Here is a 24,385-nt window from a genome sequence, read left to right on the forward strand (position 1 = left end):
CAGTTTATATGTAACCCCGTTGGAGAAATCTAATCGGAATATCTACAACCTTGCTTCGCAAATATTCCCCGATGCCTTTGCCGAGTCCGTCAATGCGTGAGCTGCTGGCAATACCACCATCTAAGAAATCGAGTACTCGGCTGTACAGTTCAGTCAATAAAGTATCTTCTTGCATAGGTTTCCAGGTACTTACAAGTGAATAGCGAGAATGTTTGGAAACTCACACCTCTCGGCTTTATACCCGTCCTTCCAATCATCTTCGAACAGAACACACAGCCGCTCCACCGTCAGAAAGCTCTGCAGCCATGGGTACTCGTCGGCATACCTGACAAAGAACCCAACATTCGAATTGTTGCCTTTGTCGCCAGATCTTGCATGAACAATGGCGCCCAATGGGGCTTTTGATGAGAGGCCAAACGACCGCAAATCCAGGGCCGTTGCAGTTTCGTATGATGGTCGCAGCTGTGGGTATTCGGCGAACATGGGTGGAGACGGGGCGTATATTATGGGCTCGTTGTCCAGCCGCATTCTGTGGTTGATTTGACTGATCGGTATCGTTGTAGGAAAATCTCCATGAAAGGCTTGGGATCCATTGAGCGGAAGTCCAAGTTCATGTGATAGCCTGCCATAGGTCAGATTGCTAATATTGAGAGATGCGCCTCTTATGCATTTCTGACTTACCGGGATAGCTCTGCATACGAAGGGAGTAGATGGGGATCCGGAAATTGCTCGCCGCAATGTCTTCTTTCCTTTTCGCTTGCACGAAGACTCGCAACATAGCTGTACCCGCTGCCTGGGATTTTGGATCAAGCGCCTGGCCGCCGTAAAGCTCCATGGACAGTTTACTGAACCGATGACCCTGGAAAATGCTCGTCAGCTGTCGCTTCATCATCTCCGCCTTTTCCGAGATATCGAGGCCGTTGAGATAGTAGATAGTTTCAGCTTGATATCCTCCTGGAGCTGCGACCATGACCTTTGTGGTAAGCGGTGGTGGATAGCCCTTCACTCCGCTGACAAGAACTTCCCGTCGCGGCTCGGCTGTGGGCGTGATATGGACGGTGCGTATATCGGCGACTACGTCTGGGTTCAGATACATCTCACCCTGGAGCTCATATAACAGCTGCGCGGTGACATTTGCAGCAGTAACTTTGCCGCCGAGATCCTCCTGTTTTGTTATGTAGCTGGATCCGTTGCGCATGACCTCAGCAATGGGAAAGCCGACGTCGACCAACCCTGGAAGAAGATCCTTGAAGCCCGAAAATTTTGCGCCACAAACGTAAGGTCCGCATTCGATCAGATCTACATCCAGTGTTAGTGCTGAATGACAGTACAGAACATGACTGCTCTCGACTTACGCCCCGCAACAAGCGCCCCAGCCAACTCATCGAAGGAGTCTTGCTTCCAGTCGTGCCACCAGGCTGCTGCACCAATCTACATTAGTCAAGTCAGTGACCTCGCAAAGAAGACAAGACAACTATAGCCAAACATACCACTGGAGACGCATCCGTAACTCTCCCACACAGTACAATATCGGCCCCCTTCCTCAACGCCTCTACAATGCCCCCAAGCCCCAATATACGCCACCGCACTCGCTGGTTCATCAAAACTCTTCGCCCACTCCACCAGGAACTGGTCGCTGTGATCTAAATGCCCAAACCCGCTTCCTTTCTCACCCGGTGCCCTGCGTACCATCTCCACAACCTCCGCCGTGACATCATCCCCCAGCACCGCCGCGATTCTTAAATGCCCGTACCTTTTCTTCGTACAAAGCTCTCGAACCTTCTCCCGTAGCCCCTCCGTGTTCAATGCGCCCGCGTTTGTAACGACCTTGATCTTCTTCTCAACGATAATGTCGATGCTTTCTTCGAGCTGTGACAGGAAACCGACTTCGTAGCCTTGGGACGGATCACTGGCTTTGGCTATAGCGTTCCAGGCGATGTTCATCTCGGATAGCCAGTCCCCGGTGATGAAGTCGACATCGCCCGTCTGTGCCATGCGGAGCATGGCATGGGGAGCATCGCCGGTCGCACCAGAGACGTTGCCTATGCGGATGCCGCGTTGCGGTGCTAGACGCGTGCGCATGGTAAATATGATATGGGAAGAACAGGCTGGAGGTTTCTTTCTCGAAACTGGTCGAGTACGGCCTCTCAATTGCTCGTTGTCGTAGTGGTCGGGAACGTTGCTGTTACACGTTCACTCGGACGGATCGATCATGTGTACAATGATGCCAATGTTTTGGCTAGATTCTTATCTGCGTGAAAAAGAATCCTGGATCAATGTAGCTGACAAAACTTCTCCGTATTTCGGCCCAGCCTGTGTCGCTCTTATGCCCATTGAAGCGACTAAACGACAGTTTCGAGAGTGCCAGAAACCGGCCGCAATCAGTTAGCCAGAAACATTGACACCACATTAACTACGATCTTGACGTATTTGCACCTCTCGGTGGACGTGTTAGCTGCGGAATAGTTACATGGGGACGTCGTTCGGCGAAGGTACGCCGAGCGTCGTTGTCGCCGAGCAGTCCACACTCAAGCTTGCTCGGGACCGCGTTGCCGAGGGTGGCCCGCCACAGCGAGTCAGGTTACCTAAACTGTGATCTTAGCGCCCCAAGCTTGTCTTTAGTGCCTGATATCTTATGTGAGGACCCCATTTTCCGGGGGATAAACATGTGGAGAAAAGCTAGGGTTCTGATACGCGGGGTAAATGAACAAGATTCCATATAAATCTCCATGCCATCGACAGGGCCATACGTTTTCTACAAGTTGCCATCGTCCCGGCCTTCTGTCCTTCTCTCATCGTTGTGAAACTTCTTATCGACACTACCATGGCGGTACAGCAATCCGAGCCCGTGGAGGGTCTAGGATCTTCCGTGCCAGATCACACCGCAGACCCCATCGATGAGAAATTCCAGGACCAGCATACTGAGTATGAGGAGAAGGTTCAGGTTAAAGCTGACTATTCTGGGGCCGTGGCCAAGACAAGCCCCGAGGAGAAGAAGCTCGTTAGGAAGTTGGACATCTGGATCATGGCAAGTTAGCCCTCTGCATACCTTTCAAAAACCAACTAAGATTCCAATTTAGCCTATGCTCTGGCTCATGTACTGGCTTAACTACTTAGGTAAGAATCTGTAAAAGCTTCTGTAATATTATGAAGCTATCGTTCGGAGAATTCATGTTTAACAACTACCTAGACCGCAACGCCATCACTCTCGCTCGTCTCAATGGCTTTCAAAAGGACCTCGGACTCACCAGTTCCCAATATAGCACTGCTATTTCTCTCCTGTTCGTCGGATACATCCTTGGACAAATACCTAGCAACATGATTATCACTCGGGTAAGACCTTCGTGGTACATGGGTATCTGCATGATGGGCTGGGCGATTGTAAGTGGACTTACGGCCATCGTGCACAACTACACCGGCATCGTGCTTGTGCGCTTCTTCTTGGGCGTAGTCGAGGCCCCGTACTACCCAGGAGCACTCTACCTCTTAAGCATCTTTTACACGAGAAAGGAGATTGCGACACGCATCAGCATTCTCTATTCTGGCAACATCCTCGCGTCGTCCTTTGCAGGACTCATTGCCCTTGGCGTCTTCAAACTCGATAACGTCCATGGCATCAGGTATGACCCCCCATGTACGCAGCACATGTGAAACATCTATTGACAACAACAGCGGATGGCGGTGGCTTTTCATAATACAGGGAATCGTCACCTTTGTCATCGCCGTAGCAGCCTGCTTTATCCTCCCTGACGAGCCTCTAATCACATGGTGGCTCAACCCCGAAGAACGCCAACTTGCGCACGCTCGGGTGGCAAGAGACACGGTTGGCCACTCCGCCGACGTCTCCATGCTTGCCGGCCTCAAGGAAGCTATCCGCGACCCTAAAGTTTGGGTATTCGTATACATGCAACACCTGTCAGTTCCAACGGTTCCGCTACATTCACCGTCTCTAACATTGTCTAGTCACATCGCGACCAACGGATTCAAAAACTTCATGCCGACGATTGTTAATACGCTAGGCTTTTCACAGGAAGTCACACTTGTATTAACATGCCCACCGTACTTGATAGCAGGGGCATTCTCCGTCGCATGGGCCATATCATCTGGTCATTACAACGAGCGCACCTGGCACATTACCATCGCTAAAGGCGTGGCTGTCTTTGGATTCGTGCTTGGCTGCGCGACTATCAATGTAGGCGCGAGATACTTCGCCATGTGCGTTTTCACTATTGGCACGTACGGCGTTAACAGCATTATCCTTGGATGGGTGTCCTCGACGTGTGGGCAGACGAGGGAGAAGAAATCTGCTGCTTTGGCTATCGCCAACGTCGCGGCTACCCTCAGCTTGATCTGGACTCCCGTAAGTTTAGCATATCCGTCGCTTGTTGTGAATAAATTGACTGAAGCTTAACAGTATATCTGGCCAGAATGGTCGGAGCCGCGGTTCGTCTTCCCCTTGTCGATGAGTGCTGGTATGGCACTGATGTGTGCGGCGGGCGCGTGGTTCATGCGCTGGTGGTTAATTCGGGAGAATAGGAGGATCAAGAGCTCAAACTCTGAGACTACAATGTTCTACGCCTATTGATAGAGACGGAAACTCGCCGCGACATGGACGTTCCCCACACTATTTTCACACGACCGCAGCTGCTAAACTACGGATTATAAAGTTGTTTTTTTCATTTTCTTCCACATACGACCATAGGACACTGAAAATTAGGCTTCCCGTCCGCTCAGCCATATACAAGCAGTGTACCGGCGGATTAGTAATTAGGTGGGTGACCACTAGCGAATCCCCGCTGTTGTATGTTTTTGTTTTTCTTTTGGCTCGCTTCCCTTTTACTTCTTCTTCATTCAATATTCAATCTCGCGTCTTTACCCCGTCCGGCCGATCACATTCATACCAAGATCATGCGCTGCACTTCTATGCCACTGACCGCCTGCTGATCATGCAATTCCCCGTGCATCATCCCAAGCACAAATGCCTCGCCGATAAACTCGTAACGCTCAAGCTCTTCTGCTGGCCTCACAACCACTGGAACTGGCATTCCCGTGAAAATGCAACATTCATCACCCTTCTGCGTAATTGCCGATGCTAGCGCATACCTCCCGGTCTTGGTAAGCATTATGCTGCGTTGTCCAGCCCAGATGCCAGCGTGCGTCGTAAAAGCCTCCGCATTCCCGCCTATTGCCGCCTTCTCCAAGTCAGACTCATCTACATCGCCAAAGCACAAGCTTTGGCGACAAAGAGCGAGGGCGAATGCAGCCTCGTCGGGATGAAATCCCAAGGTATCATCTCCGTACGCCTGGCGGCACAGTGTTCTAACAAAAGCTAGGACATATGGTAAGTGACTACCTGGAGCTTGAAGTTCAGCAAGATATTTCCAGGCATCAACTAACTCTTTCTCAATACCTAGTCCAGGCGCCGCCCATTCTTCGTCGTTTGGCAGCATATCTGATCGCCAGGTGATAGTATCGAAGACGACACCTGTGACTCTCAACTCATCTCCAAAGGTTGGATCAGGCGGAGTCACCGGAAATCCTTTTGAAGCATCGAAGCCGGGGCTAAAGAGCCCATAGTAGTTGGTCGAAAGTGTAACGTCCCACCTTGGCACCCAGGATGGCACGTCACTCCGAATTGTATCATCCCGGTGCTCAATAGCTGAAAGCAATGCTAAATCTTGCGTTTTACTCAACCATGAGACAGCAAAGTCCTGATATATTTTGCGGTACTCCTTCGCATAGTCTGGAACCAATACAATTTCTTTTTCTGGGCCGACTATGGCCTTTGGAGAGCCCAGGAAACCATATATACGGTCCCGGTCATTTTTGCAATGGAGGGTTTTCGCTCTTGCAAGGGTTTCGACGAAGTTAGGCATCGGGAACTCCTCCATCCAGAAACCACGGCCATGTACATCATTAAGCCATGGTTTAAGATGAAACCATACGTGTCGAGCTTTGCTCAGAAGCCATTGATTAACGCCCGTGACTCGCAACCAAGGGATCTTTCTAGTGCCCCAAAGTATATAGGGGTCGTCACCCAAGGCAGCCTCTTGGACAGTCCAGGTTCTCGAGAACCAGTCATGAGCCACCATAATCTTGTACGATTTCCATCTCTGGTCGGTACTGAGTGGATCATCCATAGCTAGTTGTGGAACAAATCGTGAGTCGATGAGGCTCCCACCCTGGTGCTCAATTTGCTGAGTTATCTCTTCGAGCAAAGAAGCCACAGCTTCTGCATGACCATCAGGGTCTGTACCTAGATGTATGATCGTTCGTTCTCCGACAGCGTAGATTCGGCCCATCATAGCTACCTGTTGGCTTCTCTCGCCAATATCCGCCTGATTGATGCAGATTGCGTCTACCCAGATTGTTCGCTCCGCGTTGGGTAAACGAAGACAGCGTAGGACTGCATCAAGACTAGCAGTTATCGGGATAACATGCTTGCGACAGTAAACTTGCGACACCTTTTGGTCGCTACCCCATACGTAAGAAACGGCCTCGAATGGAGGGCAATCCTCAGGACATGCACTTCCTAGAACGATTTTAAGGCTATCATTCGAGTCCTGAGCTGGCAAAAGGGTGAGATGGCGGGTATGTGATGCCGATGAGAGTTTCTCGTACTGATAGGTCTTGGTGACGAACTGGCTTCGCAGAAAGTTTGGAAGGATCTTGGCTGTGGCGTTGTTGAGCAAGGCTCGGAAATTGCGGACAGATGGAAGGCATGTCCAGCCTAGCTCGTCATGCTGAGATTTCCGCCTCTCTTGGCTTCTTGTGATTGAGTTACTCGTTGGTTTGTTTGAGAGTTGCATGGCTACTTAGATTTGGTGTGCGTATGGCAAGTACCTAGGTAGAATACTGTGGAGTGATTAGCAGGTTAAGTTGTACTATACGGAAATCAAACCCTACTTATGAATACTGCTGCTTGCACACGTAGATACCACATGTCCCCTTGAAACAGCCTTCTCCAACCCACTACCAAGACTTCCTTCATCTTGTGCTGAAGGATCTGGTACACTCTCAACCGGTGAAGCTGTCTTGTTGAGACCCAACACACCACCTGTAAACGGAAAGCAGTACATACATAAACGCCGACCCAGACTGACGTGTTCGTGCTATGATACCAGGTAGCTAATATGTGATAATGACACGCAGCCTTCCTACCCGCCTATCAAGGTCTGTCGTATTCCCGGGAGTGGCATCTGTTATGCTCGGGTAACTGGTTGGGCTATCTTATCTGATCTACGCGTGTATGACCACCAATCAGTAATGACGTAGCCGCGCCACCAACCAGTGCCAAAGCTTTTCAGTGATAATCGGCAGTGACGAGGTCACGCCGCCATCCAATACCAATGCCTCGCAATGACAAAAATGGTAGTATCGCAGCACATTTTCATTTCGTATCCGGATCGAACATCGCTTCCCTATGTACAGGCATGTAGGAAGTCTTGCGCCGTCATTTATGACTCAAGGCTGAACTCAAGGCTGAGGCAGCCTGATGGCCTGTATAGTGTTAGCTCTCAGCCTGATGGTCCACATAGTTTCGGCTTCTTACATGCGTGGAGCGGGATGGGTAAGTATATCTAGAGGTCTCAGTAACGTTGAGAGTTGTCGAGAATCAGAAATTTGTTCAACTTACGGAAATTTCAGGAGCCTCACTGAAGCTTCTGGGCCACGACAGCGATGCCTCACGCTGTGATTGACGAACCGACAGCACGAGAGACTGTATTTCTTAACCACGCTCTCGATATAACTCCGATCGACTCACCACTATTCGCTTTCCCTAAAACATCAAAACTGAACCCTACATCCTATTTGGCCCCTACAACTGCTCCGTACGGTCGACATGTCGCAGAATGGCAAGCCAAATTCCATGGGCTTCGAAGCGAGAAGCTACTTTACAGAATGCAGCCCCTCATTGAACCCATTCGACAAGAGGCTACAACCCTGGTTGCAATATTCTATCCTGCCAATGAACCGGAGAGTACAACTCGGCGTCCAGTTGAGATCTACCTAGAACGGATCAAGCGGTTAGCAGCCTTGAAAGAGCAAGTTATAATCTACGCTCCCCCATCGATCTCTCCAACGATCCGCGGCCTTCGCGACGACAAGCACTGGTACGTGATCGATGACTATGAGTCAATATGGGACATGCCGAACAACATTCATCAAAAGCACAACTTCACTCACGTCCAGCCAAAAATCTTCTCTGCTTTCGATCGCAAAGTCGGCGTCCTTGGCTGGGAGCCTGAAGACTGTTACAATCATGCGCATCGTAGCGCCGTATACAATGCCAAAGTGTTCATAACCTACGATGCCGTAATGCGAAACCCATTCGGCTCAGAGCGGTGGATGTACGTTGATGCCGGAGTATTCGGCGAGTACGGTCCTAAGAACGAGGATGGAGAATACTGGACCGAGATCATTTCCCACAAGCTCTCTCCCAAAAAGTTCGATCGTAGTATCAGTCTCAGCCGTGAGTCAGGCGTCGTCATCGGCGAGTATATGCAGTCTCTCGCGTACGGGATCAAAGACATCAACCACCCAGCCTGGACGGATCCAAAGAAGTCATGGATGTGTCAACACTTCATCGCAGGTAACTGGGTAGGCAGCTCCATAGGTATGCTCAACTTTGCTGTGCGCTTCATGCAGACTGTGGATGACATGGATGCGAATGATATGTATACTGCGCGCGAAGAATTTGTGATCCCGCAAGTCATGATCAGATATCCGAACACGATCTTTTCGATACCTTGGATGGAGATGGAATGGGGAAAGTGGGAACATCCTATCAAAGGCGCATACTCGACATATGGTGGTGAGGAGAGTGTGCCTACGATTGGCGATCCGATTGAAGGCGTCATATGCAAGGGTTACAAGCAGCGGAGAGGGCATCTACCTGGTGGTGGTGTCTATGCATGGCCATGGTTCAAGCGAAAGAATGTATATGGGGCGAGGTATTATTGAATACTCATGATGGGTCATTCTGCGTCAAGTCGCATTACTGAAGAGCCTTGGTTTTGTTTTAAGAAGTCTCGCCTGATATCAGAGAATACACGAACATCTGTTTGGTTCAGCCTTTGCACCGTCTTGCAGTTGCCGAACGAGCATGCTCCCAGAAGCCCTATTCAGCGTCCACACATGGACACTCGTCATTGTTTTCACTAGCGCATACCTTTTCCACCCAAGATGTTGACCGGTCTTTCCCATCATCAATAGCCATCTCAGCGATCTCCTTGGCCGCAAGGCGAATCGCGAATACAGCACAAATGCCGCCACGTTAATCGCCAAAGGTCTTATCAAATCTCGAGGCCCGATCACTCTCGCAAGCCACAATAGCCGCAAGATCGTACTCCCATCATCGCTCACCGATTGGGTCAAGTCCAATAAAGATCTCGATCACAGAGAGCTTGTCCGACAAGACTTCTATGCAGACTCTCCCGGATTCGAAGGATTGACTCTCCTCCATTCTGGCAACATGCTCATGGACATGATTAAAACCAAACTAGGTCAGAACGACAGCTTGATGCCCGTGATAAATGCGAGTGTGGTAAAAGCTCTCGAAATCCACTGGGGCAACGAGAAAAGCTGGCATACAATCGACTGGCAAAAGGACACTACCGGTATCATGGCAAGCGCAGCATCTTCAGTCTTCGTTGGTCCGGAAAAGAGCGACGGTGCGGAGTGATTGGATATTGTGCAGGGCTACGTCGGTGCTTACTTCTCCGCTGTGAGCGAGCTCCATGGATATCCCGCTTGGTCGAAACCCATTGTTCAAGATTCCTCCCAAATGCAATCACTTGTCGTAAATACGTAGTTCAAGTCCGTGCTATGATGAACGAGGTACTCGAAAGGAGACGAGAAGAAGCTGAGAAGACGAAGCTGGGAGGTAGATTGCCACTGGAATACAACCACGCGCTTGCATGGACGCAAACTGCATCGAGTGGAAAAGCTGAAGCAGGCGATATCCAATTATCGCTAGCGATGTCCGCGCGATTCACAACGAGTGAGCTTCTCCGCCAAGTCTTGCTCGATCTGGCTGCCCATCCCGACCTCGTCGAGCCACTGAGGGAAGAAGTTTCGCAACAGATCTCCACACATGGGGTATCAGTCGCCGCCACGTCTTCCATGGTTCTTATAGACAGCGTGCTGAAAGAGTCGCAGCGACAATCGGCTCCCTTGGGTACGATCTCTATCCTCTACATCTGTACTCTGTATCAAAGTTGACATATACCCCAACTCAGTGAGCCTCGAGCGCGTCGCTCTGGAAGAAGTCACATTTCCCAGCGGCGAAAGGATACCCACTGCGTCGCACATCATGGTCGACTCTACAAACCTATGGGATCCCGCTGTTTATGCCGAGCCAGACCGCTTCGACGGCTACCGCTTCCTGCGCAAGCGTGAAGCAGGCGATAAAGCTAGTCAGTTTGTCCAATCCGGCCCGGAGTTTAGTGCGTTTGGCGGTGGTCGTTACCTCTGCCCCGGACGCCTTTTTGCGAGCAACGAGTTGAAACTCGCTCTGGCTCATATACTGCTCAAGTACGACATCCGGCTTGCAGAGGGGTATGAAGTTAAGTCACTATCAGTTAGGTGTGTACAAAGTTGTTGATCCGATGGTGAAACTTGAGGTAAGGAGACGGAAGGCGGTGGGGGTAGATATACCACTATGAGGAAGGAAGCGAGATCTTGAGCTGAAGTAATTCTAGCAACACCGTGAGCACTTCTTTATATGTGCAGATGAAATAAAAATATCCCAGGACTATGCGTGATCGAACTACGCCCGGTCACCTTGGACATCTGGCTTCGCGACGAAAACTCCTGAATGATGTTCAAACAATGTTATACAGGTTGCCAGCTATTGTACGAAGAACTGATTATGTTGACGGAGAACGTGCTTATTTCGAGTGGATAGCGTTCAGTCTTTCGAGGACTTCGGTGGCTCAGGCTGCGCAGCGAGGCGATTATCACCCTTGGGTTTCGATTCGGCGTGGAATTGTGCGGACCGAGGCGTGGTGCTTCCGTCGTCCCAGAATTCAACGTCGCCTTCTGCACTCAAAGAACCTTTCTTGACTAGGCTGCCTTTCTCCCGCATGAGGTCTTCAATTGTGACGGACTTGTCTGAGAATACCTGCTAGTCGTTAGACTACATTGCCATTTGGTATGTTCTCTGGACATACCTTGAGATGATCGGCAATCAGATGCCTGTTCTTGCAACCCGGACATTGTATCAAGACTGTCCCATGGTGGTATCCTTGCTTGGACAGACGATGCGATGAGCGCGTCTTGCAGGCGTTGCATGTGAAAGTGAGTTCGTATGACGGGACTTGTTCGCGTTCCAGTCGTGAGTCTGGCGCATTCGTGGACGTGGGAGAGGCTGCGTTTGACTCAAAGCGGACTGTACAAGGTATCCGCGCTCGTGATAGTATGGGTGAAGGGCGTATGGCAGCTGACGTTCGTGGTGTGTGGAAGAGGCGCTTTGAAGGCGCTTGAATGCGCTCGACATGGGAAATGCGTGCAGTTCGAGGCGCAGTGCTTCGGGCGATGCCGCGCAACAAAGAGGAGGAAGAGCGCATAGTAGTGTATTTCGAACAGATACGAGTCAAAGATAGCAACATACAAAGCTGGCAGCTGTGAAACGACGTGTGAAGTATGACGAACGGAAGTGCAGCGGGCAAAGAATAATTGACCGAGTGCCAAGCCATGACGACGGCGAGCTTCCGTTCGGCGGGGACCAGCCGCCCGCAACAAGCCCGATACTGGAACATCACCATCACTCGCGTCTGCCGCCACACGTGCCATTCTTTCACCGTCACCTTAGCCTTGCTGCGTGTTAGGGCTCAAACTTGCCCCTGAAACACCGTTATTTCCTCTCCATCTACACCACACCAGGCCTCTCCACCACCAGCCTTCTTCAACTTCCAACCGCACCGAGCCCTGAAGCTCTGAACTCCATACAATCAAGAGAAGGCAGGAGCAACCATGATCGCAGGACGAGGCAGACAGCGGATACGGCCGCCAAGGAGGGTATGTATTACCCTTTCGCCTTCACCTTCATCGCGCCCTAGTCTTTGCCGCTCCCCTTCGCTGTCATAGATAGACTCTCCACTATGTAGACCCAACACTGACAATGGCACGTTCGCAGGGCCTGCACGGCGACGAAATCGACTTCGAGAACACGTGGGCCACCATCGAGGCGGCCTTTAGAGAAATCCACACGAAGAATGCGTCCAAGCTATCGTACGAGGAACTATACCGCCATGCCTACCGCATCGTCTTGAAAAAGAAAGGCGAGGCGCTGTACGAGAAAGTCCACGAATTCGAGCGAAACTGGTTGAGCACTGAGGTCCGAGCCTCCATCTCGCAGTTACTCTCACCGAATCTCCTCGTAAACGCGCAGAGTGTTGGGGGAACTACACCGAATGAGCGACGTGTAGCAGGCGAGAAGTTTCTCAAAGGCTTGAAACAGGCATGGAGCGACCACCAAATCTGCACGAGCATGCTAGCAGATGTGCTCATGTACATGGTAAGATGACACTCCTTCAATTATTTGAGCAGAGGACAATAGCTAACCTGGAACCGTACAAGGATCGTGTCTATTGTGCAGACCACAGGCGACCATCCATCTACAACGCCGCCATGGTCCTGTTCCGCGACGAAATCCTCAACTCCAAAATCTCCCCAACCGACGCTCGAGCGATCATTAGCCTGCTGAATCACATTATCCTCGACCAGATACAGATGGAACGCGATGGCGACGTCATTGACAAGCAGCTTATCAAGTCCTGCGTGTGGATGCTGGAGGGCCTACATGAGGGCGAGGTGGAGGCAGAAGAGCAGCGACTTTACAACACGTCTTTCGAGAAAGAGTATCTTGAAACCAGTAGGATCTTTTACCATGGAGAATCGGAACTCCTACTTCGCGAGTCGCACGCTGGCGCATATTGCAAACACGCGCGACGTAGGATCTATGAAGAGGACGAGCGCTGCAAGCAGACACTTTTGGAGGGTACCGGGCCCAAGATTCAGAAGGTCGTGGAGGACGAGCTGATCAAGAACCGGATACACGAGCTCGTAGAGATGGAGAGCGGTGTACGCTTCATGATCGACAATCATAGGTTAGAAGAGCTGAACCTGATCTACGACTTGAACGCGCGGGTAGACGAAAAGAAGATTGAAACTACCCGAGCCATTCAACGGCGAATCGTCGAAATGGGTTCAGACATCAACAAGGATGCAATCGCGGCATCGCAAGCGCCCGCCGTTGTACCTGTTGCCGACTCCGCCGATAAGGGTAAGGGCGCTGCGCAAGACAAGAGTCTGAACCAGCAGACTGTCGCTGCGATCAAATGGGTCGAGGATGTCCTTGCCTTGAAAGACCGTTTTGACAAGATTTGGCGGGAGTCATTCGAGTGCGACCCACTGCTGCAACAGGCGCAGACAGCGAGTTTCTCCGAGTTCATCAACTCGGTGACGTTTCCACGATCATCCGAATACATCTCTCTCTTCATCGACGAAAACATGAAGAAGGGTATCAAAGGCAAGACTGAGTCTGAGATCGATGCTGTTCTAGAGAAAGCTATTATCCTACTACGATACGTACAGGACAAGGACCTTTTCGAGCGCTACTACAAGAAGCACTTGTGCCGACGTCTGTTGATGAATAAGTCTATCAGCAACGAAGTCGAGAAGCAGATGATCTCGAAGATGAAGATCGAACTCGGCAACAACTTTACGCTGAAGCTGGAGGCCATGTTCAAGGACATGACTATTTCTGAAGAGCTTACCGCCGGCTTCAAGAAGCATGTAGAAGGTCTCGGAGAGAAGGACCCGAAGCGCATCGAGCTATCCATCAATGTCCTGACCAGCATGACATGGCCTCTTGAGACTATGGGTGGCGCAGCCGCAGACGAAGAGGATAAACGACCGCGATGCAACTACCCTCTTGTCGTAGACAAACTCAAACGCGGCTTTGAGAAGTTCTACAGCCAGAAGCACTCCGGACGACAGCTTACTTGGCTCCCCAATATGGGATCGGCGGACATCAAGGCTGTCTTCCCCAAGGTCGCCCAAAAGGATGGATCTTTCAAGGAACGTCGGCACGACCTGAATGTATCGACATATGGCATGATCGTCCTTCTCCTGTTCAACGAGCTTGGTACGGATGAACGCCTGACTTTTGAGGAGATCCAAGCTCGGACCAATATTCCTCCTAGTGATCTCATCCGAAACCTGCAGTCGCTTGCCGTAGCGCCCAAGACGCGCATCTTGATCAAGGAGCCCATGTCCAAGGATGTGAAACCTACCGACCGATTCTCCTTCAACGAAGGTTTCCAGGGCAAATTCGTCAAGATCAAGGTTGGTGTCGTCAGCGGCGGCAACAAGGTCGAGAGCGATCGTGAGCGACGCGAAACCGAGAAGAAGAATGACGACTCGCGAGGGTTCTGTATCGAGGCTGCAGTTGTGCGAATTATGAAGTACGTATCTTCCAGAACCTATGACCAGAAGCATGCTAACAACGGAATAGGCAACGTAAGGAGCTTTCGCATCAACAGCTCATGTCGGAGACCCTCAGTCAGCTGGTCGGTCAGTTCAAGCCTGAGGTTAACATGGTCAAGAAGCGCATTGAGTCGCTTATTGAGCGCGAATACCTAGAGCGTGTAGAAGGAGCGCAGATTGATTCATATAGATATCTCGCTTAGAAGAGAGAGGACTATTTTGAACAGCTACTCAGCATATGTTTGCAGGCGTTTCGGGAGTGGTCGATGGATTTGGGCCGGACTACCATAATGAAATGCATAGCATTGGCGTCGACGGATTAGGGTCATGGGCGTCGTTTATCGACACCTTTCACGATCAAAATAGGCGTTTTCCCAATACTCCAATACGACGACGTATGAATGAAAATAGTCGCTGCGATGAGTACATGGCAGATGATGATTTTTGGAAATATTTCTCCTAACTATCGCCGTGAAATCACAGTAATCGATCATCTCTCACTTGTACCTTCCAACAACCTTCCTCCTCTTCTCAAACGCATCACCGGCAGCTGACCCAGAGCCTCTTGGGCCATCTCCAACAGGCCTCTTCCTGCTCTTCTCCAAACTTCCCAGATTACCACCCTTCTTCTGCGTCAAACGCTCAATACGATCAATCCCAGCACCCAAAGTTCTCCATTCCTCACCACCAAATCCACCATCACGCTGCTGTCTCGCCTTCTTCTTCGCAGCCTCCTTCTTACTATCAGGAGCCAGACGCGTGAAGTTGGATTCTTCGTACTCGCGTCTCTCGTTTTCTTCGCGACGCTCACGCTCAGACTTCGTGTGTCGACCTCCGTTCGTGATGGTGCTTCCGATACTAGGTTCAGCAATGGGCGCACCGGAGAGCTCAGTAGCGATGAACTCATCCAGGGTGGCTGATTTTCCTGGGCGGCGCTCTCGGCGCGTCTCGCGACCTTCGGGCGTTGGCATGGCCATGGGGGTGATCTTGGGTGGGCGGTAGATGCCATCCTTTGCTGATTCGCGGGCGCGCTCCTGTGCCGCTTCGGTCTTTTGGCGGGTTACTTGGGCTCGGCGGGGGCCGTAAGCCATTTCGTCTTCGTCTTCTTCGGTTTGCGCGGAGCCGTTGGATTCGGCGTCGCTGACGTCTGAATCAGATCCGGTGTCTGTCTTGCTCTTTCTTGGCTTGGATACAGGTTTTGCTGTGGCTTGGGTGTTGCGTCGTGTGGCATCATCCGCGGTCCTCAGGATTTTGTCGATCTGGTATTTCAGGCGACTTTCGAGTGGTCGCACACCCTTCTCTAGGTAGACCCTCAATTCAACAAGCTTTTGAACAACTTCATCTTGAGGATGGAGATCCGTCTCTTTCTGGTTACCCTTGCGCGACCGTAGCTTCAGCAGAATAAGGAAAACGAGGTTCTGTAGATAGGACAGAAGTAGCTCGTTCTTCACGTCCAGTAACGAAATGCCCTCTTTCGGTGGCAAGATGTCATCATTTGGAAGTGCCTCCGTGGCGGATTGAATGGATGTAGTCAGAGTCGCGAGAAGCGATTCCAGCGAGTTGTCGACGGCCATGATGTTTGAGAAGGAGACGTGATGGTGGTTGCCGCGCGCTGAAGATGTTGGAGGTTGCAAAGAAATTTTAGTGGGGCTCGAACGCGCTAACACACGGTCCGATGTCTGGCCTCCACCAGCTCTCAAGACCCCACCCTCATCTCATCCAAGCATTTTTCGTTGACACGCCTTTTGAGCACACTCAAAGGCTTTCTGAGCTTTCTTTCGCGCTGCACGACTTCCTTTCGACACGTAACCCGACCTTGCTACCCTCAATATGACGTCATACCAATACTCCGGTCTTTCAACTTGTACTTCCATCAGAGTGCTAGCCGTCTCAGGCACCCAAGACGCGCCGTCATATAAGATAGAGGAAGTGGATCTCACAGAGAAGCCGCGATTTGAAGCACTGTCATACACATGGAGCGACTACGATAACGAGGAACTTGAACCCATTAACAGGAATACTAACACTTATGCGACCATCACTATAGCCGGTGCTGGGTCTCTTAAAATCACGCTACACCTCGTGCATATCCTGAATCATATTCATGAATTACTAGTACAAACCAAATCGAGCGGAAGAATATGGATCGATCAGATCGCTGTGAACCAATGCGATCTGAACGAGCGGAGTCACCAGGTTTCTCTTATGCAACAAGTCTACGGACAGGCGGAGCGTACGCTAATGTGGATTGGTATGTCTGTTAAGCATACGCCGGTGCTACTTGATTTGATACAAAATCTACGCGATCTACCGCTTGATGTTGACTGGGATCACCCTATGCTCAAGATATTAGAGAGCAGACTGCTTGCTATCTTTCGTCAAGAAGATGAGCTACATTACTCCTACACAAAAGCGCAATACACCAGTGCTCTTGATTGGGTCCTCGGTCTTCCGTACTTCAAGCGAGCTTGGATTGTCCAAGAGATTGTTTTGTCAACTCAGCCTACGCTGCTTTTCGGATCGACATCATATGATCTATACATACTCCACCATATGATCTTCCTTATCAGGTATTCCGCAGACTCGTGCATTCGAGACATCTACTCACTCTTAACACATCCCATTGGAGTCGATCGCTTTTTAAGCATCGATACAGCACGTAGGTGGCTACAGGGCGATCCTAAACAGAATGCTTTATACGGCGATTTCTTAGATGTACTATTCTGGCTCTCGTCTTCACGCGAGGCAAGCGACCCAAGGGACTCCATCTATGCATTTTTGGCTTTACAAAAGGATCACTCTGGCTCACGTGCTGTTGCGGACTACAATCTATCTACCTCACAGGCATATCGGAAATTTTGCGTAAAAATAGCAAGGGAAACCGGCTCCCTCGCGTTTCTAGGGCTTGTACGTGGTAGTGCGGACAACAGGATACCTTCCTGGGCGATAGACTGGCGGATGTGCGTCTCTTCTGCGAAAGACAGATGGCAAGGTTACAGGATAGGCGACACGCAACAATACCCGTACGCCGCCGCCAAAGGACGATTATACCAAGCGGCTGGAATGACACAAGAAGGCGATATGCGCTTGGTCGTTCGAGGGCGTCTTATTGACGAAGTCCAGTTCGTGTCATGTGTTACGCGTAAAGAGATTGCAACCAGCGGGTTAGAGAATGTGCGATTGTCCGAGGAGATTTCCAATATAAGAACATCAATGCCTACAGTGGATGTCGACACCTCCGCCAACGCACAAATTGTTAAAGAACGTGTTTTCATCACACTCTTTGGTCTTGATCCAGACGAACAGCGTCTTGAAGGGCCACTACAACATACTACGGAAGAGTTGATTTCAATGTACGAACGCTTCATTGATACACATACAGCCGACGACGTTGGTGAAGAAGTCTACAAACAGCGATTCTCTCATACGAACCTGAGACTTATGCACAAGCGACTTCTTCTCGGCCGCAAGCAGCTGTTTGGGCTTGGGCCGGATGCCATCCTGCCAGGCGATTGCATATGCATTCTTCATGGCTCTACGGTCCCTTTAATATTAAGACGATGCGAAAATGCAAAAGAGTACACAGTCGTGGGACAGTGTTACTATGAAAGCTGGATGTATGGCGAGAAAGTCGATTGGGAGGAAGACGAGGCTGATGAATTCGTGTTGATATGAGGAAACCCTTAGCTTAGCCGGTCGTCGAGTCGAAGAGCGTGTCCATGTCTCAGCTCATGCGTTCCCTTCAGGCTTCAAGAACCATCGCATACCCATGTTCTAAGATGCAAGTTTACCTGACGCGAAAGAATGGGCTCCGACGTCATTGCCATATAGTTTGTGCTTCACGTTCGCGTCACGATATTCTCTTTGGGCGAACACATACAGCCAGTGATGTTGCCGGAGTGCGCTCCCGTCGTTCCGACTGTGGCGTCCTGTTAGAAACAACGCACCAATCGCAGTTCAGCGTGCTAGGCACTACTGAACGCTCTGGTACATTCAAACCAACCAGCGACCAAGGTCATGCATAAAGTATAACACTAGTTGGGGGGATTTCTGGAATTTTACCTTGTACATTCTCTCAAGATCAGATAAACCCAAGCCACGGTTCTTGCCAACTAGTCAGCCCACCGTATTACATGGTCGGCGACTCGGGGTGTGGTGGCTGCAGTACATGACTTCAACGGGCGTTGAGTTGAGGGTAAGCCTCTGGAAGACGTGTACGCGTAGCACATCTAAAGGTCGGTGAAGGCAAGGTGTAGTCAACGTGGCTATGAGACATGGCTTGCTACTAGGCTACCGCAAAAGAGTCATGCATACCGTATCCATGATGACAGTACAAACATGGTTCGACTCATCTGACTGTCAGCATCATCACCCACCAATACTTCATTGCCCCTCACATCATCCCCTACATCTCTCCACCAACCCATGTCCATATCACACACACATCTCCGCACTTCGGCTTCTCGAAGGCGTTCAGGAATTCCACTGCTTTTCCAGAAGGCCCGAAAGGTGGGTGTACGGGTAAAGTGACAAACCCATGTGTGTGTGGGGTAACAGGCTACCCTACCCCTGGTCGCTGTTGCAGGATCTATATTGCGTCTCCGAGGGCCGCGGTAGCCAATGCGGAAGAGCGCGCGGCGCGCGCTATGTAAACAGTTGTGATGCTGCACTTCACATGCACAGATACACTAAGACTGGATATGGTATGGAGTTTCTTGAGATGTCCAGGCTGCATAAGTGTGACAGATGTCGTAGCCTCATGCAGGATGCCTCACACTGACTATGTAGCAAGTCACAGTCATCGTTCAAGTGGCGGAATAAACCACCGTGCCGTACCGAGCCCGAATTCATATGGGGTACATCGTAGTACCCACAGATTGTCCCTCAAGTTCATTGCCTTGACCCACCCAGCGCCTTCTAAGCTGCGCTTTGCCACCACTCGTACAAGATAGAGTCGCCTGGTGATGTCCAGGCTGTGCTCCACCAGCCTTACTTTGCTCAAGATCGTCCCAGATCGCTTTGACTAGAGCCTCTCAAAGTAGTTAGTTGTCGTCGAATCTCGTTGTATACAATTTGTCATGTCGAAGTAAAAGAGATTGAGTGGTGACTCGCTAAACGCTCTCGGCATATACGCTAGAGGTATGGCAGATTCGAGGACCTGGTTGACGGAGACCTAGCACCTGTCTGCCTCAACGTCCGATACAGGCGTTGAAGATGGCGGTCTGTGCTTTGACCCAACTGTGGGTTGGTCGAAGTACGCCGTCTGCGTCGTGTTGATGATAGTCGCTGTCGCGTGTGATCATCGTTTGGCTTGCTGATCCACATGTACACGGAGGCTACCGAAATTGGAAGGTAGGTCTCGCTACGCAGTGTATAGCAAGCGTATCCATCAGCAGTGTAGCTTTAATCCCGGGAATAAGCGCAGTCCTGGTCGCGTGTTGCATGGCATTATGGTACCGTGTTGTGAGCGTCTCAAACATCGAATTTGAGTCCTGCTGTTCGTAGCCACATTTGGCGCTTCCCTTCGGCTTCGCGAATGATCTCAGCGGATAGTTGGAGGCTGGGAGCGAGGTGAGCGTATCGCTCCATTTCTAGGACAACATTGTTTATGATGTCGTCCATAGTCGCTGGCGGAGGCAGTAGCTGAGATAGCGAGGGAGTCATGGTCGCACCCATGATGAGCAATGTCTGGGAGATGATGCTAAGACGATGTTAGTGAACGTTTTTGTTTTGAATAGTTAAACTTACGAGAGAGCACCCTGGAACAAATAGGGTAGATGTCCAGCGTGGTGCGCAGTGATGTACTCGAGTTGGCGGACGCATGCCTCGAGGCATTTGTGGCAATTGTCCTGCACGCTCGAATCCATCGCCAGAGTTTCGTCCTGTAGAACCAAAAGCACATAAGGTCGGAAGATGATAGTACGGCATGCGAAATAACGCAGTCTTAGGACCGTTTGAACCGGATTCTGCAAAGGCACCCTATCGAGTGGGAATTGCATGGCTGGTGGTAGTCCAGCATACCATTGATTCAGCTGATAATCTAGCTCCACAACTAGTGGGTCCAATTGGGCGATAGATGTCGCAGCTGGACCTTTAGAATACGGTGTCGTCCTGATGTATAGCATAGAGCTCACGCGGTTGAGTAGTCTTCGGAGAGCGATCTCTGCAAGAAAGTACCACAGTTCATCTCGACCAACTGCTTCTGTTCCTAGATCTTCGAATCCCGTTGGCAATGAAAAGCCCTCTTCGAATTGTGCGATACCGGAATGGGGGAGATCCAGCTCTGCTAGCAAGTCGCTTTCAATCATCACAGCATTCCAGTAAACCCTTCTGCCTAATTCCTCCTCCGCTGGAGACACTCGACCAGGCGCGCTCAAAAGGAGCTGTAGCTTCATGCTGGCACCTGATAGTACGTTCCATGCTTCGACGGGGCGTACAAGATATACCAAGTATGCTGCAGCGAGGATTTGACATTGCGCGGCGACCATGTTGTTCCTTGTCATGACAGTCGGCAGCAGGCTCCAAGCTGCGGTAAAATATGCCAAGCCTGGAGGATCCTTTTCTGGATTTTGCTGTGTAATACTGCCGGTGCTTGCAGCATGACCTAGAGCAAGAACTAGAAGAACTATGCAACTTTCAGGGCCGTCCCGAAAACCATGGCTAAGAGCGATCTGGTAGTGGCTACTCCATGTGTACGGATTGACGACTGCGTAGAAGACGTTTACTCTCTCAAAGTACGCTTGCACATAGGCGCCAGTGTTTGAGAGATCCAGCCCGCGGCTCGTTCCAAGGCTTACTGACTCCCGGGTCATCTCCAGCTGGAGAAGAAGCTTGGCATCATATTGGCGAGACACAAGCTCTCTGATCATTGGAGATGACAAAAGGTTAAGTGCTGCAGTATTGTGGGTTTTCGGCATGGTGGAAATGTTCGAAGGATGGTTGGTCCATGTTCCTATGCCGTTGATCGGCTGGACCATGCCGAGATGGGGTATATTGCCGGTGCTACGCGCGAGGAAATCTTCGCTGGTCGAATTACTCGCGGCTGGCGAATGTGACGATAGTGAGAAGTTACTGGTAAGGCCAGATTGAAGTAGGCCCTCAATACGACTCAGGTGTTCCAAGATCAGCTTGTCGCCTGCGTCTAGCTTGATGCCTGGCTCTCGGTATATGCACTCTGCATTCAATTCTGTACAAAGTCTGCACTTTGGCCTTGTTCCATCGCATCGACTTTTCCGTGACCGACATATTTCACACTATTTGTAGTCAGTTTCTGGAAATGGGCAAGTCGAGGTAAGGTTGCTGTACCGCAATGGTCGCACGTCGTCTTGGGTAGTCTATTGTGTCGGTACTTGGGCGCTTCTTTGTGCTTGATCGTGGTTCTGTGCTCGTGCCGTTGGTACCATTGCTGGTAGGCGCGATTCCATTTGTTTGAGCTGGTGGAGTATTGTCATTCGACATTTCCCTGTCTGTACCAGATGATTGAGACATGTTGCGGGGCCGTTTTCTGAATGGATTACTCAGACCACCGCTTCCTGAAAAAAACCCATTCGGAGAGTCGAGCAGATGAGGAGACGTCAGGGCAGATTTGAGGATAAAGCTGTTTGCGTCGGGCAAAGCGGAGAGATTGAGGCAGAAGGCGTCCCGAGGGAAGCCTCCATTAGTGGTCGCCGCTGACACGGGACTAACATCTGGAGAAGGTGTAATTCCCGCCATGATTGGTGGACGGTTAGATAGCGGCCGGGGCACGCTGCACAACTTCTGCGGCGTGCAGCCACGATATTGTGACAAAGTCTTAGATTCGAAGGCGGCAAGGGGAGTAAGATGGGTGTAGCTGATGGAAGCAAGATACATACAGCAATCCGACTTGAAGATGAGACGGCAGGACCAGCGACGATTATAACCACAGCAAATCTCGCCTCTCATTAGCTCCTACACCTACACATGTCACAAAACCGCCTTCGTGAGATGAGCGAGGCGAATGCGGGGACGACAAGGGCATTAAGCACTCCACATTACGCTCAGACAATCAAAAAATGGCGCCAAACGATCCTTCAAGGGTCCTGAGTCGCGAGCCGTGGCCTGCACCATGGCCTCCCTACCCACCAACAAGGCCACGGCTTCGCCCAGTTGACGATAAATTGCCTGCAACATGCCGAACGCTTAGGTAGACACATGAGTAGCGCAATCGTGGTGGCACCCATCGAGTGAGTGGTGGCAGCCTGCTTACAGAACAGTCTGCAGGAAGCACGGAGCATGGGAAAACCATGCGGTGTGTCTGGAGAGGGCCGCGAAGCGAGCGGCCTACACCCAACCCTCAAGCATGCTAACCGCGTACAACAGGCTAATACATGAGGACAATGGCCGACTAAGATCGTGCTGTGCATGGTATTCCCTTGGCATAGAGGGTCCGCCATGACTGTGATCAGCGAACGGCGGCAGTGGACCTGCATCAACAGCATCTCCTGATCATTCCCGCTACGCCAGCACGGCTTCCGCAGCATTTTGATATTGCTACCAAGCCACACAAACTCCATTCGAAGACTCACAAGCCTTTCTGATAGGCGGGCAGAAGCTTCCATGCAGCAATTCATATTAATTGGCTGCCCGAACGCAATCACGGGGTGCCTGGGTATACCCTGGCTTTTCCCTAGGTACCTGTAGGAGCCGTAGAACAAGTGGACACTTGCACACAGCGGCTGGGACCTCAACCAGTGATATTCACTGCTGTCTCCGGCCTTGCTTTCTGGGATTGATTGACTTCGACTATGCGTGGTGTCGGCGATCCAACGCCGTGTACAGAAGCGCTCTTATCGACCAACTCAACGCTGAGTTGAGGTGGCGTAGTGATTGTCATGGCCTCAGTTCAAGACACGGACTTGTCGGTTCTCGTATAGGTGAACCTAGGGAACAAATGGCCTCGAGCACGCGACCAGTGAGAAAAAGCTTCTAGGAGATGAGGAAGGAGGCGTGTCTTGGGTATGTTATTGATCTGCGCTTCGAGCGGTTGAACCACAGTCATGCGCCACATGAAAGGGTAGACGCTCGGTAGGCCAACACGACCAGGATGCTCTCTGCTCTATGGCGTAACCTGAGGGCTATGTCCTAGGCCATGTGCGTCTGTCTTCTGAGCGCAAGATGAATAGCCGGTGGGTTCCTGAATCTGACCACCGTTCGATGGCGTACAGTGAGATCCAGATGACCACTAGCGGTTCGGCCGACAGGAGAAAGCGTTCGTTACGTCTGGCTAAGTAAGAGTTGCGCGATGCATGACGCAGGAGGGTTCAAGATGGGTGTTGGGTCAGGGTAAGGCTGGCTTATCGGCTGCTTGATGCAGCGGCAGATGTCAAAATACCTAAGCAACGTCATGTTGTACGTCCAAGTATTTTCGCCAGAGCCTCCTGTTCCAAGGCTACTAATGCACCAAGCACTGCATCTAAGTGATGCAGCTAATCTATGTAGCAACGATTATAGTCTAGGGCTAATACTAAGGTACGCACTGCACAGGGTGAGTTGGATCTAGCTTCAACATTGCACCTACTCCTGAATTGCAGATGGGATGAGACTATCTAGTTGATGTAGTAGGAAGTACCCGTGGTTCTTGACTACGAGGCTTCTTGCTGCCCGAAACGTTGGCGCAAGCAGGTACTTTTGGAGCTTCACAGGCTGTGGACAAAAGGTATAGGTTGCTCAGGTGAGAAGAGTACCCGGCGCAGACTCAACTCAAAGGGATGCGGGTTACAATACTCTCAGAACCGATCACGCTCTCTATTGCGCCATATCGAGTTGTTCTCACCATGACGTCGCTTCCAGTTACACAGATACAAACGCCTAGTCATGCGAGATAAGGAAGAGCGGCACTGCGACAGTCTCGCAAACACACAAACAAACAATG

At 50.9% G+C, this 24,385-nt stretch overlaps 10 protein-coding genes across 10 annotated transcripts; 5 read left to right on the forward strand and 5 right to left on the reverse strand.

Annotated features, from left to right (window-relative positions):
* Nucleotides 1-4: 4 nt before the first annotated feature.
* ALTATR162_LOCUS11101 (uncharacterized protein) lies at nucleotides 5-2,082 on the reverse strand (the record flags this gene model as incomplete). The annotated part of the gene is made up of 5 exons (XM_043318743.1): nucleotides 5-140; nucleotides 194-622; nucleotides 678-1,299; nucleotides 1,356-1,431; nucleotides 1,690-2,082. 5 exons carry the CDS (start codon nucleotides 2,080-2,082, stop codon nucleotides 5-7), a joined length of 1,656 nt encoding a protein of 551 aa, XP_043174678.1.
* A 742-nt stretch (nucleotides 2,083-2,824) lies between these two features.
* Nucleotides 2,825-4,585, forward strand: ALTATR162_LOCUS11102 (uncharacterized protein; the record flags this gene model as incomplete). Its single annotated transcript, XM_043318744.1, has 5 exons — nucleotides 2,825-3,032; nucleotides 3,191-3,620; nucleotides 3,673-3,915; nucleotides 3,964-4,360; nucleotides 4,415-4,585. The coding sequence occupies 5 exons, from the start codon at nucleotides 2,825-2,827 to the stop codon at nucleotides 4,583-4,585; spliced, it is 1,449 nt and encodes a 482-aa protein (XP_043174679.1).
* A 310-nt stretch (nucleotides 4,586-4,895) lies between these two features.
* ALTATR162_LOCUS11103 (uncharacterized protein) lies at nucleotides 4,896-6,991 on the reverse strand (the record flags this gene model as incomplete). Its single annotated transcript, XM_043318745.1, has 3 exons — nucleotides 4,896-6,768; nucleotides 6,816-6,855; nucleotides 6,907-6,991. 3 exons carry the CDS (start codon nucleotides 6,989-6,991, stop codon nucleotides 4,896-4,898), a joined length of 1,998 nt encoding a protein of 665 aa, XP_043174680.1.
* A 689-nt stretch (nucleotides 6,992-7,680) lies between these two features.
* ALTATR162_LOCUS11104 (uncharacterized protein) lies at nucleotides 7,681-9,685 on the forward strand (the record flags this gene model as incomplete). The annotated part of the gene is made up of 2 exons (XM_043318746.1): nucleotides 7,681-8,954; nucleotides 9,217-9,685. 2 exons carry the CDS (start codon nucleotides 7,681-7,683, stop codon nucleotides 9,683-9,685), a joined length of 1,743 nt encoding a protein of 580 aa, XP_043174681.1.
* A 143-nt stretch (nucleotides 9,686-9,828) lies between these two features.
* Nucleotides 9,829-10,606, forward strand: ALTATR162_LOCUS11105 (uncharacterized protein; the record flags this gene model as incomplete). The annotated part of the gene is made up of 2 exons (XM_043318747.1): nucleotides 9,829-10,180; nucleotides 10,242-10,606. 2 exons carry the CDS (start codon nucleotides 9,829-9,831, stop codon nucleotides 10,604-10,606), a joined length of 717 nt encoding a protein of 238 aa, XP_043174682.1.
* Nucleotides 10,607-10,912: 306 nt separating this feature from the next.
* Nucleotides 10,913-11,570, reverse strand: ALTATR162_LOCUS11106 (uncharacterized protein; the record flags this gene model as incomplete). Its single annotated transcript, XM_043318748.1, has 2 exons — nucleotides 10,913-11,125; nucleotides 11,175-11,570. The coding sequence occupies 2 exons, from the start codon at nucleotides 11,568-11,570 to the stop codon at nucleotides 10,913-10,915; spliced, it is 609 nt and encodes a 202-aa protein (XP_043174683.1).
* Nucleotides 11,571-12,124: 554 nt separating this feature from the next.
* Nucleotides 12,125-14,696, forward strand: ALTATR162_LOCUS11107 (uncharacterized protein; the record flags this gene model as incomplete). Its single annotated transcript, XM_043318749.1, has 3 exons — nucleotides 12,125-12,520; nucleotides 12,583-14,471; nucleotides 14,522-14,696. The coding sequence occupies 3 exons, from the start codon at nucleotides 12,125-12,127 to the stop codon at nucleotides 14,694-14,696; spliced, it is 2,460 nt and encodes an 819-aa protein (XP_043174684.1).
* Nucleotides 14,697-14,990: 294 nt separating this feature from the next.
* ALTATR162_LOCUS11108 (uncharacterized protein) lies at nucleotides 14,991-16,067 on the reverse strand (the record flags this gene model as incomplete). Its single annotated transcript, XM_043318750.1, has 1 exon — nucleotides 14,991-16,067. One exon carries the CDS (start codon nucleotides 16,065-16,067, stop codon nucleotides 14,991-14,993), a length of 1,077 nt encoding a protein of 358 aa, XP_043174685.1.
* A 256-nt stretch (nucleotides 16,068-16,323) lies between these two features.
* On the forward strand, nucleotides 16,324-18,168 carry ALTATR162_LOCUS11109 (uncharacterized protein; the record flags this gene model as incomplete). The annotated part of the gene is made up of 1 exon (XM_043318751.1): nucleotides 16,324-18,168. One exon carries the CDS (start codon nucleotides 16,324-16,326, stop codon nucleotides 18,166-18,168), a length of 1,845 nt encoding a protein of 614 aa, XP_043174686.1.
* Nucleotides 18,169-19,965: 1,797 nt separating this feature from the next.
* Nucleotides 19,966-22,206, reverse strand: ALTATR162_LOCUS11110 (uncharacterized protein; the record flags this gene model as incomplete). The annotated part of the gene is made up of 3 exons (XM_043318752.1): nucleotides 19,966-20,194; nucleotides 20,242-21,746; nucleotides 21,799-22,206. The coding sequence occupies 3 exons, from the start codon at nucleotides 22,204-22,206 to the stop codon at nucleotides 19,966-19,968; spliced, it is 2,142 nt and encodes a 713-aa protein (XP_043174687.1).
* Nucleotides 22,207-24,385: the final 2,179 nt, after the last annotated feature.

Source organism: Alternaria atra (genome assembly GCF_907166805.1).
Source record: "Alternaria atra isolate CS162 genome assembly, contig: 35, whole genome shotgun sequence".
NCBI classification, from domain to species: Eukaryota; Fungi; Ascomycota; class Dothideomycetes; order Pleosporales; family Pleosporaceae; genus Alternaria; species Alternaria atra.